The sequence below is a fragment of the Periophthalmus magnuspinnatus genome, chromosome 8 (genome assembly GCF_009829125.3).
Source record: "Periophthalmus magnuspinnatus isolate fPerMag1 chromosome 8, fPerMag1.2.pri, whole genome shotgun sequence".
Classification (NCBI taxonomy): Eukaryota; Metazoa; Chordata; class Actinopteri; order Gobiiformes; family Gobiidae; genus Periophthalmus; species Periophthalmus magnuspinnatus.
Genome location: NC_047133.1, coordinates 20,902,940 through 20,920,122, shown reverse-complemented (window position 1 = coordinate 20,920,122; position 17,183 = coordinate 20,902,940). Strand labels below are relative to the sequence as shown.

General features: G+C 38.3%; 3 protein-coding genes across 5 annotated transcripts; 1 reads left to right on the top strand and 2 right to left on the bottom strand.

The window, feature by feature from the left end:
• The first annotated feature begins 947 nt into the window (after positions 1–947).
• mlx (MAX dimerization protein MLX) lies at positions 948–6,662 on the top strand. 2 transcript variants are annotated; one of them, XM_055223922.1, is made up of 8 exons: positions 948–1,014; positions 2,766–2,802; positions 2,880–2,969; positions 3,604–3,717; positions 3,796–3,894; positions 4,014–4,113; positions 5,075–5,276; positions 5,796–6,662. In XM_055223922.1, exons 1-8 carry the CDS (start codon positions 976–978, stop codon positions 5,850–5,852), a joined length of 738 nt encoding a protein of 245 aa, XP_055079897.1. In that variant the 5' UTR covers positions 948–975; the 3' UTR covers positions 5,853–6,662. The 2 variants fall into 2 exon arrangements, with proteins under 2 accessions (XP_055079897.1, XP_055079896.1); XM_055223921.1 differs by having other exon boundaries at positions 2,763–2,802.
• A 279-nt stretch (positions 6,663–6,941) lies between these two features.
• On the bottom strand, positions 6,942–8,874 carry psmc3ip (PSMC3 interacting protein). The gene is made up of 8 exons (XM_033971250.2): positions 8,786–8,874; positions 7,938–8,038; positions 7,777–7,866; positions 7,577–7,688; positions 7,350–7,495; positions 7,218–7,271; positions 7,088–7,147; positions 6,942–7,017 (listed from the first exon to the last, which is right to left on the bottom strand). Exons 1-8 carry the CDS (start codon positions 8,802–8,804, stop codon positions 6,961–6,963), a joined length of 639 nt encoding a protein of 212 aa, XP_033827141.1. The 5' UTR covers positions 8,805–8,874; the 3' UTR covers positions 6,942–6,960.
• Positions 8,875–8,985: 111 nt separating this feature from the next.
• Positions 8,986–16,796, bottom strand: retreg3 (reticulophagy regulator family member 3). Of its 2 annotated transcripts, XM_033971038.2 has the most exons (10): positions 16,691–16,796; positions 16,178–16,465; positions 13,754–13,860; positions 13,402–13,426; positions 12,832–12,958; positions 12,359–12,443; positions 11,379–11,516; positions 11,216–11,295; positions 10,783–10,915; positions 8,986–10,715 (listed from the first exon to the last, which is right to left on the bottom strand). In XM_033971038.2, exons 2-10 carry the CDS (start codon positions 16,432–16,434, stop codon positions 10,195–10,197), a joined length of 1,473 nt encoding a protein of 490 aa, XP_033826929.1. In that variant the 5' UTR covers positions 16,435–16,465; positions 16,691–16,796; the 3' UTR covers positions 8,986–10,194. The 2 variants fall into 2 exon arrangements, with proteins under 2 accessions (XP_033826929.1, XP_055079892.1); XM_055223917.1 differs by having other exon boundaries at positions 16,178–16,779.
• Positions 16,797–17,183: the final 387 nt, after the last annotated feature.

Below are 17,183 nucleotides of genomic sequence, written 5' to 3'. Positions count from 1 at the left end.
TCTTGTTAGAAGATACTCCTGCTACCTGTCTTACTGCATGTTCTCTGGCTGACCAAGAACTCCTCTAGTGACTTTTAGAGCTCAAAGTTGATGTGTGAGAGGAAGGCGAGGGGAGTGTGTCACACTGTGCAACAGAGACAGAAACCACAGCCGTTCAAAAGCAGAAGAGCAACTTCCTGTCACAAAACAGCACAAGCAGCAGCAGCAACCTGCAGGGTGGAGGACAGAGAGGAGGCACTGCTGACAGTCACTTCGATGTCCCATCCATGGGTTTCAGTAAAAAAAAAATCTAGCGCCACTACTATAGCAATTCACAGTTCAACACAAAATATAACAAAATATAATATATCTTTTGCATAGGAAAATGTCCTCCAATTTTCACTCACAAACAGGAAGCTGAAACCCATGAGTATGGTTGTTGTATTTATCTAGTATGCATTGGCAATGAAAAATATAATAGCAATGGCCATGTTACAAAATACAGAAATATATAAAACTAGGATCTAATGATAAAATGTTATAGAAATTCTATTGAAATAATCATTCCCTAATCATAATTTACAGTAACAATGACTTCTTTGTTTAGAAAATATTGTTTTTTTAAAAATTATTATCATTAAAAAAAAGAAGAAGAATTTGAATAGTTCAAATTACATCTGCTCCTGGACAGTCAGTGAACAATTAAAGCACTATACCAGAGCGCCTTCCTGTGGCTAAACCACGTCACTACAAACTGTACAATTGTGCTGCGTTCACGTGTTGTCGTTTTAAATTTGGTTTTAAACTAGTTCCTTTATGTTTTTACCATAACATATAAATAAACAATTACTCTTGATGATATACGTATGCCGAATTATCGCTATTCTGGAGATATATTTGTTTGTTTTGCAGTTCGTATAATTATTACTTAAATTATAATGTTGGTCGTACGTTTCCATGACGCCCGTGAAGGCAGCAGAGGTCTTATTTTTTAAGATGACGGATCCTACAACGTCGCCTGAAGACCACTGGAAAGTAAGTAAAGTGACGTTAATGCGAAATAACACTGGTATTTTAGTTAAGCCGATTCCTACATCTGAGGAGAAAAAGTGAGGATTAATGTCAGTGCTAGTTTTTTTTTCATTTGACTGAAACTTAAGCTAACACAAAGGAGCTTTAGCTTAGTTAGCCTCAAAGCTAACATGGGCTATGTGTGGAGGAGGAGGAGGTAGACAGGCGATGTGTTATGAAAAAAATGAATATTTGGTGAAAAAAATCTATCTACAACTTTGTGCATATATCGATAAATTGCAAACAGTTCTGAGTGTGTCGTGTTATGAAAGTGTTTGTATTTGTGTGTCAGGTGTGCATGTGCAGTAAAACAGCACTAAGTCATGTGCAAAATTAAGGAAACAACTCTTGTGTCATGTGGGCTGCTCTGAAAAATTAATTACAGTGGGAAAAGTTTATTGCAGGTCATGATATGTTCTTGTATAAAAGTAATTGGCATGATATAACGTGGTAGTTTATGGTTACATGAAGATCAGGTTTTGCTAGATAGGCTACTGTAATGAAAATGAAACTAGTTATGACAGCTGACTAAGAAAAGCACTGTTTTGCCTGAGAAAACATGTTTTTGTCCCCTTATTTGAACCCATTTATCTGTAATTACCTTGACACAGATGCACAGTGACTTTTGATGATCATGTCTCTTAACACATACTGTAGATCTTTGCCATTTGCTTGTTTCCATAGCTATTTTATTGCTTTGCCAAAAATGTTCCACTTTAAGGCATTTGTCTTATCTATCTCCATGGTCCTTGAACAGTAGTACCTGATAATACCCGGTTAAGTTACAGGTCAGGTCTGTGGAGAGCCAACCTTGCTCATAGTAATGGTAAGAATGTATAGTTTTGGCAGGATTTTTCAGAAATATAAACACCTGTAAGTGATTAAAATGCAAAATAAATTGGTTAAACGCCATACAGCAGAACATTCCAAGCCAGACAATGACATCTCCATGGAGACAAGCAGGTTGCAGAAAAGTTACGTAGTGTACATTTAAGTCTAGAAGGATTTACAGCAGTTTTGGATGTTTTTTTTAGTAGTTTTGTATTGTATTTGCCAGGGACAAATTGTATTGTATATGATTCTAAATAGTTGTTTTGGTGGCTTGCAACATTAGAATACAAAGGATTTATAATTAAAATGCAATTCAATAATTAAAAAGAAAACAAAACTTGCCGTGTAAACAAGGGTATAATGTGATATGTTTCATTTAATGGCCCTCAACCAAGACATTTTCAAGCAGCTCATTGTAAAACTATTCTGAAAACTCTACACTGAATGAACCATTAGATTACAACTATATTTGAATGCAGGTATTCTGTAACTAAATGCATACAACAGTCTTCACCACGCTGAATAAAATCATAATAAAATAGAGAGATGCATTTCTGCTAATACCTAGATTCAACTATACTTATAAAAATGGGTCTTCTTCTTTAAATTTCACTTTGTTTACAATAGATCCGTTGTGCCCATTACAACCCACACAGTGTAGTCCTGTGGATAAAGAGCGGCATATCTGTGATTACAGGCTAATTTACAGGTGCAGCGCTCAGATGGGGGGATTGAGGGCAGGGCTCAGTGGGGGGTGGCTCGGTCAGGCTGCAGGTTATCGCTCCTTTGTCACTGAATTTAGGGCAGTACACTTTCCCTTGTTAATGCTCCTCTCAGCCTTTTTCTGCTCTTTTTTTCCTCGGACTCCGGTGATGGCTCAGCAGACTGACGATGCCTTCAGCGATGGAGGGTTTGACCACAGTGAGTGTTATTGTAATTTATTTGGTTAAGTATTGTGTTTTTTAGCTAAATTAAACTTTTGTTTTTTTGTTTTGTAGGTTTCTTCTCTGAAACGGTGAGAAAAGACCCAGTTGTTTCCAGGGCTAACAGCATCGGCTCCACAAGTGCCTCCTCAGTACCAAACACAGGTAGATTATTCATAACCCATTTATGTCCTGTATTCGTCTGTGGGTGGGATGTGTTGGACAGAATAAGGTGTTAGTTATGTTATACTGTATTAATACTGGTAAAATTATTTAACATTGAAAGGATTAAGCACATTTGTCTTAAGGCAAAATTTGATTTCCTAAAAATCATACATCTCAGGGATTGGTTAATTCTTGATAATGGGCTTACAGTCTTATGTCCCTTTTGCTTGTAAGGTAGTGGTAATATGAGATAGTGTAAAGCACAATGCAGTATTTTTTTCCTCATAGGGCCTTACCTGCTTGTCACTGCCTGATCCTGTCAGAAGCTAAACCAGGCCGGGGCTCATTGGCAAACTGCCGTTGTGTCCTTAGGCAAAACACTTCAGCCTTGCCCATTTTGAATGTGGTGTGAGCGTGAATGTTGGTGGTGGTCATGGGGCCTGATACCACAGATTGACATTCTCTCCTCTGTCAGTTTGCCCCAGGGCAGCTGTGGCTACAATTCAAAAGAAGCTTATCGCCACCACCTTGTGTGGAGTGAAGAAATAACGCATGTAAAGCGCTCTTAAGGTGTCTTGAAAGGCACTATATAAATCCAATTAATGTGTAAATCGGTGTTTTGTTTCTTTTGTAGATGATGAAGACAGTGACTACAGACATGAGACTTCATATAAAGACTCATACAAAGACCGGCGGAGACAAGCGCACACACAGGCTGAACAGAAGAGACGAGACGCTATAAAGGCTGGTCTATTGTAATGTATTATATATTTAGAACTCCTCTTTTTTTGTGTGACTAATAGAGTGTGCTTTTAACTATAGAAAGGTTATGATGACCTGCAGTCCATAGTGCCCACCTGTCAGCAGCAGTCTGAGTTTGCAGTGGGAGCACAGAAAATCAGCAAAGCTACAATACTGCAGAAAAGTAAGAGATTTGATGTATTTAAAGTGTTGACCTTTTGTGTTCAAACAGGTGTGATTTGCATGTGATTGTGTGGGGGCACGGCACTGCTGACTCATTTGTTTATGTCTGGTCCTTCACAGCAATTGACTACATCCATTTTCTCCACAAAGAAAAGAAGAAGCAAGAGGAGGAAGTGTCATTGCTCAGGAAAGAAGTCATGGCGCTAAAGATTATGAAAACGTAAGACGGAAAAGAGTGTCATAAAATTGCCTAATGAGAGAAGTGAGGGGTTACACGTTGTAAGCAAGTAAATGTAGTGAAGTACTAAATTTAAGAACTACGTGAAATACTTTTTATTCTTTAAGTACATTTACAGTACAGGTGTACTTTAATTATTTTACTTAAGTCTCAAGTACTTAAGATTTCCTTATATGCTTTTATTTTTAAGTATTGTTTTAGTTCTATTATCTGTACTTTTACTTGACTAACAAAACTGAGTATTTCTTCCACCACAGGTTACAAGTAGGACAAATGGGTTGTAGAGATTTGAACGAACTTGGCAAAGCCTAAATTGTAAAGACTGCCCCTTTACAATTGGGTCAGAGCACTTGCAAAAAAGTAATTTCTAGCTTTGTATGGTCCACTCCAACAGCGAAATAATGTTTACCAAACTACAATAGATCCACATTCATTTCTTGAACATGCAAAATAAATACATGCCCGTATTCAGTCTATTACAAATAAGTCAATTTAAAATATACAGGTGTTGTGAAGTCAACTGTCAACTAAAAACTAGATTGCTGCAATTACAGGATACAACTGAGCTGTGGGAGCCCCCTTGTGGATGGGGGGGCCTCTGCTTATGATGCACAAGTATAGGTTTGCTTATAGCTATTGTGAAATGTGTTAAAACAATGAAGAAAATGCTATGCCAGGTATTATAATGAGGTTTGTATTTGTTATGATTATCAATACTGTAAAATAATGCTTCCACATAGAGTCCTTGTAGTGTTTGATCATTAAGAGCATCTCATCAAGCATAGTTGTTTTGAGCCAAAAGCAATTAATGACCAATGATAATGATATGATGAAAAGTTTACAAGACTTCCAAGCTAAATTATTACCAAAACATTTTAAATTTTATATTGGGACATATTTTGTGTTGGCATTTTAACTTTTTTCCATAATCTTCTTTAAACAGGAATTACGAGCACATAGTGAAGGCCCACCAGACCAACCCACAGCAGGGGCAGGATCAAGTGTCGGACCAAGTGAAGTTTAACATCTTTCAGAACATCATGGACTGTCTGTTCCAGTCGTTCAGCAGCTCGGTGTCTGTCAACAGCTTCCAGGAGCTGTCAGCCTGTGTGTTCAGCTGGATCGAGGAGCACTGCAAACCTCAGGTGAGTATAAACCAGAAAGTAGGACTGTGACGGTTAATGGGAATAATTGGGGCTATGAAAATAAAATATGACAAAAGGCGTTTTCATAGCCAAAACATCTGTATTATTAAAACAAAATTACAATTTGTAATTTTCCACAACATCTGTAAGCGTTCTGGTAGCATATGTTCCCCTTTTAAATAATCAGTTTATTCATATAATGGCTTTCTGGACTATACACGGGCTCCAAAACATGCCATGTGCGGAGAGAAGTGGTTTCATGACTCAGACAAAACAGTAATTACATCAAAGTGGCACAGGGAACATGTAAATTGAATGTTTTTGAGGAAGAATCTATTATGTCTCACCTGTAAGTATAAAGATCACCACTTTAGCTTCACCTAGGTCAAAATTATGTTGCGAAAAAAAAACAAAAAAAACCTTATTGATTAGAAAATTATTGCTTGTGTGTACCAGTTATCAGTTACATCTATGTCTTTTTGTGAAAATAAATGTGCTATTTTTGTGTGTGTGTTTTAGACCCTGAGGGAGTTTGTGGTTGGCGTCCTCCGGCAGCTTAACGGACAGCTTTATTGATCCAGTGCACTGTGAACTTTTCCACTCAGACTTTGTACTTTCTCTGGCCTTCTGGGACAGGTTGAAAGCTTTTACCTTGGGTTACACCTTTAGTATTATTCATTCTCTGCAGCTTAGCTGTGACCCAGGCTGCAATACCTCAACCCACCACAGGGGCATATCCTCATGTTGCTTTTTATTGTTTGTATTCTACAGTGTTTTAATCTTCATGTCCAAGTACAAGGGATGTTCTTGGTCTGTTTTCTCAGTTGTGCCAGTTTATATTTTAATAGATTCATGACTTAAGTGCGACATCATCACAGCTTGTTTGGGTCTGAAGAAGAAATGGGAAACTTTAACTTTTCTCTATATTGAAAAAAATCCCACATTTATATTTTTTACTGTCAAAATTATTACAATTTAAATTTGGGCATTGATGATTTTAATATAAAAGTTTATGATGAAAGTTCATACGCTTATATTTGTTTAATTAAATCCCCATTGTAGTGAAAGAAGCTGGAATTCCACTGGACCGAGAAGTAGACTGATGATGTCATTGTCTTAATTTAAAATTGTAGTTCATGTACCACACAGGTACTCACCACACTACTTTATTTTAGTGCAAAGATCACTTTAATCCTGTTTGGAGGTTATTCAGTTGCGATCTTGACAAGCAAAGCCTTTTTATGCATCATGTTATTCACTATTGTTCAGCTAAAAGTGGGCGAGACACTGTGGGGTTTAGCCACAGTTTTACTTTATAAGCTACTTGTGGCCTTGATCACTGGAACTGCCCTAATTATTCAAATACATGTTTTATACAAACCAAAAGCCTGCCCTTCTTTTTGCCCTATTTACAGTTTACTTGTATGTGTTGTGTAAAATAAAAATATGTTTAATATACTTAAAATAAGATCAGTAATAAGAATGTTTTCAAAAAGAACTTGAGATGGTTACAACTTGCCCAAGATCAACATACAAACATATAACTCACAAAAAGACTGTATAATGTATAAATTTATTACATATTTTTGGACGTTTAAATTACATTGAAAAATGAAACATGTACTTCTATACAGAAACTATAGCTTTACTAAAAATACCAAAAGTGGGCTCGAACACCAGTCTTTTAAATATTTGGGATGGTGACTTTATAATCTTCATCTGTCTCCACACCAACTTCTTCCTGCAAAAACAAGACAGGTGTAACATGAGTGAAGTCATCAGTGCCAAAGAGAAATTATTTTCCCACTGACCAGGAACTCTTTTTTGCTCTTTGGATACCCCTCCAAAATTGAATTCATCATATCAGACACCTGAAGAAAACGTAAGTGTCATGTACGGATTCAACGTTGGCTATTTTTTTAAAAAAAGCCAATATGTTACCAATCTCTTTCTCTTCTTCCACTCTTTGACATACAGATTTCGCTCTTTGTAAACCTGCAAATATAAGCTATAATTAATTTAATACAGAAATGTTACTAAGACAAATCACCATGTTTTAAATGGACTTCTTGCCTTTTCCTTCTCTTCAGGTGTGACATGGTTTTTAGCCGATTTTATCTTCTCCAGTCTGGTTTTGAATCCTGAACACTCTTCTTTCAGCTGTTTTATCTCTTGGGTCATTTCCTCAGTTGTCAAAGAGTTGTTCAGTTCCTTTAGCTCTGTAATTGAAACGTTCATACCAACATGTGATTTTCAGGTCTTCAGCATTCAATAGATATTTGTAAACTTGTGTAGCCCACCTGAATCTAGCTGTCTGCAGTTCTGTGTGAGTGTCTGTAGCTCTGCATTGAGCTTTGAGATCTGACTGTCCATTTCCTTTAGATCATCATCACTCACATCTTTGAATTGGCCCTTTAAAAAAAACCCCACATTAACATATTAACAAACCATTTAGTACAGGTTATGTTTTCTTACTTTTAAGCAACAAAGTCAAACTCACCTGATCTGCAAAATAGATCTTTTGTTTACCGTAAATTTTCTCTTTAATCTTTCCTTCAATGGCAAGCAGCTCCATGGCTTTGACCACGGCCTAAAACATAATAATTTGATACATTGTAGTCAGGGGTTTAACATAACACTACACATGGCATTTACACTTACCGTTTTGCCAAGACCATGTTGTTTCTGTAGATTACAAAAGACATCCTGCGCACTGTACGGCCTGTTCTTCTCATTCAGATAGGCAAGGATGACAGATGCACCTGGAATTATGAAAATATCACTATGAATGAGCCGGTGAGGACGAGCCCCAGCCTCACAAAGCCAAAGAGACAGTGCGGCGTCCTGTCAGCCTCAAGGAGTGATCACCTCTGACAACCCTCTCTCAGAGAGGGGGAGCTCGCAGCCTATCCAAGGTCTCACACCCGGAGCCCTTCACCTATTTGCTGCAGTACCCGGTATCGGCCTAATATTACACTATTCATCCAAATGTAACATCCATTATAGGCTGTGCAGTTTATACGTTTGACCACGCGCTCATCCGACCGTCGCCCCTCGGCACGAGTGTCCGGCTCACCTTTACGCACGGGGCACAGATTACTGCGAGACAGTGACAGCAGAAGAGCATCACACAGATAACCTCTGTGTCCTCATCCGGTAAAGTAGGTGCTATTACTCGTATGATTCATTTACTGTATGTGTATGCTTTTGGCACAGCTGTGGACTGTGGGCACGCACCTCCATCTGTGCGTTAAGAGTCTCAACTGATTAGTCCATGACAGTATCACATTAAAACATGATACTGTTGATTTTTATCTAAGTAAAGATTTGGCAGCTGTACGCAGTTTCTTGTCATGTCTGCAGGTTGTTTACTATGGGCTTAGCATCTGCAGCTAGCTCCGCCAACTTTCAATGACAATATCGTGATCCATGAGGAGTTACATAAGCGACATTTATCCACACACCACTGCAGTCTCAACTATACAGTAAATAATGGAGTTTAAACGTACCACTGTCCTTTTTACTCATCGCCAAACCTCTCCGTGCTCTTCTTCCTGAAACAAGTTTCGCGGGAGATGTGCGTCAGAACAAAGATCGTCTAAGAAGACACAACACTCCTATGATCACTCCAAACTGCTCAAAGTGAGACTTATCTTTAGAATGATAAATAAAATGAATTATATTCTAAATAAAACAGTGAAATTCAGATAATTTAATAGCAAAGTTTTTTTATTGAATATAATTTGCACATCAAACATATCAAAACCAGGTAGAAGAAAAACTACTGTCACATTGTCAAACAGATCCCATAGAAGAGTAGTCCTCTCAAAATACAACAAACTCTTTGAATTTTAAATAATTGTCTGATTTTTGTACTAAATCTTTCAAACTATTGATTCCAATCAATATTTTATGAACAAAGCATTTTTATTTAGATTATCCATTTATTTTCAATCTCTCCTTTCACTGACTTTAAAAGTGCTGTTTTTAAAATATCACTAACACAACTTGTCCTTCAAAATAACTTAAAGATGAAACATTTTGCCTAATTTAGATGTAAACAGGTTTCCCAATAGATACCAGCAGTAGTAACAATACAACTTCATCATAATGTCAGCTACTGAGGAAAGTGGCAACACAACTTGCATAAAAGAGTAAAAACGCCATAAAGGCCGGTATTAAAGGGAAAGTATACAGAAATACTAAAATCCTTAGACTCAAACAAAGCAAGCGTCCCCCTCGGGCACACATGTTAATACAACATTCGGCAAAGTTTTCAGCAGAGGTTGGGTCAAAAATATTTTGATAACATTTCTAACAATATAGATTTTTCTATGTAAGGGGACAAACAAACCACACTGAAAACAAAAGTTACGTCTGTAACTACAGTTCTATGACTCCCGTGTGGCCGCCAGACCGCTTCTGGTGGTCAGGAGGGATGAAATAGAACAGTCTTTCAAAACAGGACAGCTTCAGATAAGTGATCAATCATCTCTCTGTACTCCTGCCATAAAATAACTCATAAACCACACTCCAGTGAAATGGCAATCTGGTTTCACAATCCAAACGCCTCTTTCACTGTTATCAAGTCCAGCTTTGATATGACCACGACACATGTAACAGCGCTGGGTTGAGCTCAGCCAAAGGAATGTCACATTTGGTCCCTGTGAAGCCCTGTCTCGACGGCAGAGTAAAAGGTGGATTTGAGGGGAGCCAAGAATCATGTGACTCCTCCAAGGCTCAGAGATGCTGGTCTGCCATTGTCCTATTGCTCAGCCTACAAAGGAAATGATCTGGAGAAAGACCTTCTTTAGCAAAACCAGAACTAAAACATATTTCACAGTGATAACTGATCAGACGCAGGGATCATAAAATCACATTCGTAACTCATTCTTCACATACTCTCTCACTACACACACTACTGAGGTTTGCCAAGCAGACTGGACAAGAAGGTAGAGCCCTGACCCTCTCCCCTTTTACTGCCCCCTCCCCCCAGAGGATCCATCTGGTTCAGTTCAGACTGATCCAGCATCTCAAAGTCCTCGGGGTCCCAGTCTGTGTCCAGCTCAGAGCTGGATTGCTTGCGGTAGCTCCGATGAGCCCCTGCTTTAGGAGGGCCCTCTCTGCGGTGCGCGGGGGCCCGTGGCTGCATGGCTCCAGCCAGAGCCGCTTGGATCATGTTACTGGCAATGACTCCGGCCAGCTCACTGGTGAGGTCAGAGGTCATGGGCAGAGAGTCCAGCTCCTCCTCAGAGTCCAGCTGTTCTTCCACATCCAGCACTGAGGTGCGGTGAGCACCCAGCCCGGAGGGGCCCAGGCTGGGCAGCCCGATACTCGTGTCGTCATCATCATCCATGAGGGTGGCATCAGGGTTTATGGATGGGAAGTCTGGAAGGTCCTGTGCAAAGGACTCCTCTGCATCACTGTGTCGGTCAAGGTCTGCTTAAACAAAACAAAACAATTAATAATGAGTCACTCTCACAATAGTCCTCCTCCAGAGACTTACCTTCAGAGCCCTCTGTGAGCGGGGTCTGCCCACGAGAGAGGTTAAACGTCCCGTTCTCTGTGTATGACACCTCAGCATCCGAGTGCTCAGAGTCTGTCAGGGCAAGTTCCTTTGCAACAACCGCTTCATCAAACTATAAGAATAAAGAATTGAATGCATTAGCAAAATATGAATAGGCATGTGACAGTTCTACTAGGATTATATTTGTGTGAGACTTCTTACATTTGAAACTCTGCACTGAGACAAAAATAATGCAGCGCATGACCAACAAAGTGTATCATGTGAACCATGACAGAAAACTATTCTCATAACAGATATCACTCGAGCGTTACAGATTAGAACCATCAGGGGATTTTGCTTCTTTCTACTATAGTGGCAGTGTCTGAAGATCTTGCCTGTATTTTTGTGAAATGTATGTTTGTTTTTTACTCACAGTTGGACAAAACGCGGCCAACTCCTCCTCACTGTCACTGCCTTCTCCTGAGGCTACTCCTCGAATGGGCCTCCGTAAAACTGAACAAAGCAAAAGGAGTTTTATTTCATACTGAGAATATGAGGGCCATTAGCACCGACAATATAAGAGTGTTTTGACTTACACTGATTGTCGATGGGCTTTGACATCATGTATCCCTTCACACTGAAGTCCAGACGCTGCAGGACTGGCTCCAGCTTCACGCACACATGCTGAAACAGCCGGTGATAGGCCGCTAAAGGGGCCAGGAGAGTCGCCCACACTACAGGGGAAAATACAAATATTTACTCAAATAATTAACCCCTGTTGTGCATGTGTAGTCTAGAACATCTGACATCAAACCAAAACAAATTCATAGTTATTGTTAAATTAATGCATTGTGATTTGAACTACTTAGATTTGCACTAATACACTGCTGTTATTTATTTTATTTTTTTTTATCAAATTTGCCTAAAAAAAAAATCATTTTATGGTCCATGTTTGCAGGCTCTAGGGCTGGGTACCTTTCAATTTTTTACCAGTATTTGCATGATGATTTTCAGTACTGGTTCCTATTCCTGTATTAATCATCACCTAGACTGACAAAACCAGTAGTACACAAACCTTTTTATACTGTGTACCTTTAAACAGTGCCAAGCCCTAGCAAGCCACATTACAGATTCTGGGCAAATATATATATATTTTTTTACATTTGTTAAAAGTTTTCTCCACAGTACAGTCTCATGCTTATTATATGACTTTCAAGTATTCCGCGAGTAACCCTAGAGAGAGTAAAAGGAGAGTCCAAGCAGCTGGTGGCTTTAGGGGTCAGAGTGGAGAGCTTTGGCTGGGCTCCTGCCTGTACTGCTGGTAGTAGGTTAAGAGATTAGCTCCATGTCTGCTTGACCTCCCAAGTTCTGAGCCGGCTTCTTTTTTCCCTGTCTGTGGTAACGTCCCTGTTTTAATCACCTCTCCCTCTCTCTTTCTCTCTCTCTCTCTCTGCACTGGAGCCTTGTTGATCCAGTTTCAGTTTTCATGCATATTTAAACAGGACCAGACAGGTAGGATTTCCAGCTGATATTTACTTTATAAAGGAGTGGGACAGTTTAAACCTCTGGGACTGACCGGCAGAATAGGACAACACCACTCCTGGGATGCAGCGTCCAATCAAAGCCAGGCAGGTGAAGATACTGCAGGTGAGGAGGCAGAACTGAACAATGGGAAATACAATACAGTCAGACAAATGATGAAATTTGAGTTGGACCATAACTACTAACAGTCTATTACTATTCTGTGCTTCTATTAAGTATCCATAGAATTCAGAATGACAATGTGAAAACAAATATATCTTCTGAAAGGGGAAATCCTCAAAAGGTTGCATATAACAGGAACAGAAACTCATGAATAGTAATCACTGTTTTTATTAGTAAACATTTTCAGCCAATGGAAAATAAATAGTAGAAATTTCTGGGTCAGACAGGTGCATTCAGTGATAAAAGGTATTGTTATTTTTAAATTATTCAAACTGTGACATCAATAGAATTAGGTCTGCTGGGAAAAAAAGACTCATTATTTTGAATGTTATGTATTGTCCTTACTTTTCCAGGGTTGTGTCGTTTGTATTGGAGCATGCTGGATGTGACAACTGCTCCACTGACCCAGGCCTCTGCGATGTGGTGACACAGCTCCGGGACGCTCAAGATCCCAGGCTGCATCAGACCCCAGCTACAAAGTACACACAAACACATCAGCAATCAGATCAGGGCGGTACAATAAAGCACAAAACATCGATATTACAAGAAAATTTACATTCACTGGATACTTGTTTTGTGGCAATATTTTGACATTTTACCTTTCAAACTATATAATATTTAGTTTTGAATTGGTAATTGCTACGGCAGAATATTCATAATTCATGTCACAGGAAGTATCTAAAATGTAAAAAAAAAAAAAAAATGTATTAAATCCTACTTAGCCCTGTTTGGTCTTGGTATAAATTTTTGTTTTGAGATTTGATTAGCAAGATTTAAACAAGCCACGAACGTTATCACATTACAAAATATCGTTTATCACATCTTTATCTCATATTGTGCCGCCCTATATCAGAAACAGACAGAAGGACATTTCAGATCACTCCAAGTAGAAGAGTAGATGAGTTTGCTACATACCTTTCTGATTCCTCCATCTTTTTCACTGTAAAAACAACAATGCATTCAAAATCAAATACTTTTTTCTTCCTTTTATTTAGCATCACTGTGATAAACTAATCCACAGACTAATCACATGTAATACTGGACAGTCAGAAAATGTACACACAAAACAACCCTAACAAAATTCTATAATATTAGGAAGGCATTATATTTAGAAATAGCTGTTTTTTTAAATACTACTTTGTTTATTATGCAGAAAAAATCATCTATTTATGCTGTTTTAAATAATAATATTACTTTAATATTTACAAATTGACATAAAATACAAGTCCAAAGTCCAAAGTACGTGTGTTGTTGAAAGTGTCCCCACCTCTAATCTCTGGCCAAATCTTAGTCCTCCAGGTGTCGACGAAAACAGCCACAGCCAGACCAGAAGCAACGAGGAACAGCAGACGTAGTGAGGTCAGGGCGAAAAACCTGAAAACATGAAAATATATAAAATACACACGTCAGTTGAGACACATGCAAATCATATGTATAATAGGATATAACATTATAACCTCACAATGAAGAAAGTACAAAGACACAAAGAGGCATAAGCATGTATGAAATAAAATAATGTGTTTTTGGAATACAGATAGAGGTAAATTTTAATTGGAACAACATACTTTTGAATGGAGAAGCTAATATACAGCATTAATACACAAAAAGAATTGATGAGGACTGTTTTATATAGAGGTACCGGTACATATTTTACATAGGGGCACAGGTCAGTTGTTAACCCATTTTACTGGTAGCTCTTTCACCACATCAGATTCTGTATGTTTCTCTGTATTGAAATCTCACGGTCTGAGTTTATGTTGACTAAACACAATTATAGGATTGATTGACTCAGCTGAGATTATCCGGACAAAAATGTGTTGGCAAAACAGAGCAGTTTGCATCAAAAGTGACGTGGTGATTGGTGTTTGGTTTGCTGAAGGATTACTGTAGACAAGCACTGAGATTTTTTATCTCAGTGCTTTCTTTTATTGTCTTAGTCATTTTACACAATTTATTCCACAATTATAACTTTAGTTTATTAATACCATTTGATTTGCTCTTCATAATTAAATGTTCTATATTATACAAAATTGACTCTTGTGAGCTTTAGGCCATGTTAGAATGTGGTTACCTCATTGAAAAAAAAACTGGAGTTGTGTTTTGGTTCATTCATACATGTTCAGGTAATCATGATTTGTTACTGTCTACATCTCCAAAGCTCAGAATGCTCTATTCCACCTTGTGATATCATGAAGAGGTAGTATTCAAGTTAACAGCTTGAATACAGTTACCTTTAGATCAGTAAAGATAGGCAATGATTCTAGTGAAGGTGTATAGAGTTTAAAAACACAGTAGAACGCTTCCTGTATTACAACATGACATCACAAGGTGGAACAGAGTGTTTTATTTTGAGAGGAACTCAGCCTAAATATACAGGGTTTATGTGTTAAACATGTGTGAATGAAACAAAACACAACTCCAGGTCTGTTTGTGATAAGGAAATATTATAACATAGGTCAGAAAATAGCGTAATTTGAGCCCTTTAAGAATTGCATTATATTGTATTTTTTCAGCTACTGTGTCCATGCCATTACACTCAATAATCAATAGTCCAAATTCAAGTATAAAGTCTGTTGTATATCAAAAGGGTTTAAAAACAGGCCTTTAAAGGTTTTTAAAATGTATTTCTGTGTTGAATGAATTGAGTTAGAGGAGTGAGAGGCAGTCTACGACATAATCAAAAGGAGACAGTACAGGATCTGACCATTTCAAATGATTAAATCACATGATGTCTGAGGAGCCTCGCTTTGAGTAGGCGTTCAACCCACTGTAGTTCACTGTCCCAGGTCAGTGACTTTGAAAATGTCAGAAAATCACATTGACCTAATTAAGACACAGTAAGCCACAGTCTAAAAGCTCTACTGCTGCATACCTAACCCATGTTTAAATGTAATGTGGTGGATTAGGGTCATTCAATTTAACTTTGGACTCAGACACTGCAGTTTATATAGATATTACAAGATTAGTAGGGCTGAAAGACCTGGGGGGAAAAAAAAATATCAAATTCCATTAGTACTGCAATTGCAATAAAAATTTGCAATTCATTTTTTAAATGTTCAGAGTGAACATTATCAACAAGTCTGACTAGTACAAGATTCCCATGCAATACATAGCATGTTTGTAGATAACTATACTACAGCATTAGCAATTTGTTACATAATAAGACCTTTGATGTCTTTGCTGTTTACAGAATAATTACATTGAGAATAGCTACTTAGACCATTAAAATTGCCATGATTTAACTGATTAAATGCATAATGAATGCATACGCAACACAGCATAATATTTACATCTATTTATAGCTCTATAACAACAGTTTAACAACCTTTGGTCTATCAGACACAGCCAATTCAGCAGCTATCACCAATGATTGTCCCTAAATCTTGTAATCCAGTGAACTAGAGGTAGGGGATTACAAAAGCAGTTGGAAAGGCGAGATTTTAGGAGACTGTGCCTATAAATTCACGTATGAGCCATCTGCCTGGTCTTGAGTTGACAGGTGAAACATTGCATTGTGTAAAGCACCAGCAGCTGCCCCAGTCACATTGTTCTGTGGTTAACATCAAAACAACAGCCAACAAACTGTCATTGGTTTTATCTGCGACTTACCTACAAAAGCACAAAGTCAAATGTAACGGTACTGTTTATTTGGGGCTCATTAGCCTGTCCGGGTTGAGTTATAGAGACTTACCAGAACACCAGGTTGACCAGGGCGTAAAGAAGCACACATTGCACGGGTTTTTCCCACACTAGCACGGCCTGTAGGTAGGTGAGGAGCCGCTCGTAGGGCCCTAACCTGGACTGGAGAGCCGCTGTGACAGCCCGCACCTGAGAGTCCCTGTCGTTGGAGCAGGGTCGGCTCCGCAGGCACACAAGGGATGATCCGTGCGGTACCGAACAGCCCTGCTCCGTGGATGTGCCTTCTTCTTTTGCCCCGGTGTGCACCATTTTAGCGTCAAATTTCAGTCAGGGAAAAAGTCTGTAAGATTAAAAACTTGCAGGTAAACAGCTTGATGAGAACCTCAGCACAGCGCAGACCTCAACTCACAACATTGGCTAAAGACCTGTGCTAACTTTAGGCTAACAGTTAGCGACAACGGTTGAACACGCCTCTGGACGCCAGATACAGCGTTATATGTTGACTTAAAAGTAATCGCAACATTAACATAAACATGCAATTACTCTGAAATTGGATGACACTTACTAATCTGTCATTTTTGCACAAACGCGGCGCTCTTTTGGTAAATTGACAATATGGCGTAACCTGTTTTTCTCGGAGCTCACGAACCAATCAGTTTCCGCTCGTGTCCTACGTCATGCTGCGTTCAAGTGACCATGGTTACCAAATAAATCTGCTGTACTTTCTTACTTTTTTTAAATATAAATCCATGCTTAAAATGAAACGACCACGCAGTTTCACTATTGTACTGTCTCATTACATATATTTACTTACTTATAGACTTATAGTCACGTTTTGCAAAATATTTAAGTATATTATAACATTGAATGTGTAATAGTTCATAATAGCTGTTTGTTCAACGGTTGTATTACTTTATTTATATTTGTTTAATTTAAATTGTATACTTCAAAGATTTTACAATTCTACTTAATCCTCTGGACTGGAAATAAATACATTTTTACTACATAATTAAATATTAAGTCACGTTTGTAAAAAAAAAAAAAAAAAATAATAATAA

Coding starts and splice junctions, on each gene's coding strand:
- mlx (XM_055223921.1), top strand. CDS start 976: ATGACGGATCCTACAACGTCGCCTGAAGACCACTGGAAA. Junction 3,718..3,795: donor ACGAGACGCTATAAAGGCTG/GTCTATTGTAAT, acceptor AACTATAGAAAG/GTTATGATGACCTGCAGTCC. Junction 4,114..5,074: donor GCGCTAAAGATTATGAAAAC/GTAAGACGGAAA, acceptor TTCTTTAAACAG/GAATTACGAGCACATAGTGA.
- psmc3ip (XM_033971250.2), bottom strand. Junction 7,496..7,576: donor CTGCAGACAGCTAGATTCAG/GTGGGCTACACA, acceptor TTTCAATTACAG/AGCTAAAGGAACTGAACAAC. Junction 7,018..7,087: donor AGAGCAAAAAAGAGTTCCTG/GTCAGTGGGAAA, acceptor TTGTTTTTGCAG/GAAGAAGTTGGTGTGGAGAC.
- retreg3 (XM_033971038.2), bottom strand. CDS start 16,434: ATGGTGCACACCGGGGCAAAAGAAGAAGGCACATCCACGGAGCAGGGC. Junction 13,861..16,177: donor CTGGTCAACCTGGTGTTCTG/GTAAGTCTCTAT, acceptor TCATGTTTTCAG/GTTTTTCGCCCTGACCTCAC. Junction 13,427..13,753: donor GATTTGGCCAGAGATTAGAG/GTGGGGACACTT, acceptor TTGTTTTTACAG/TGAAAAAGATGGAGGAATCA.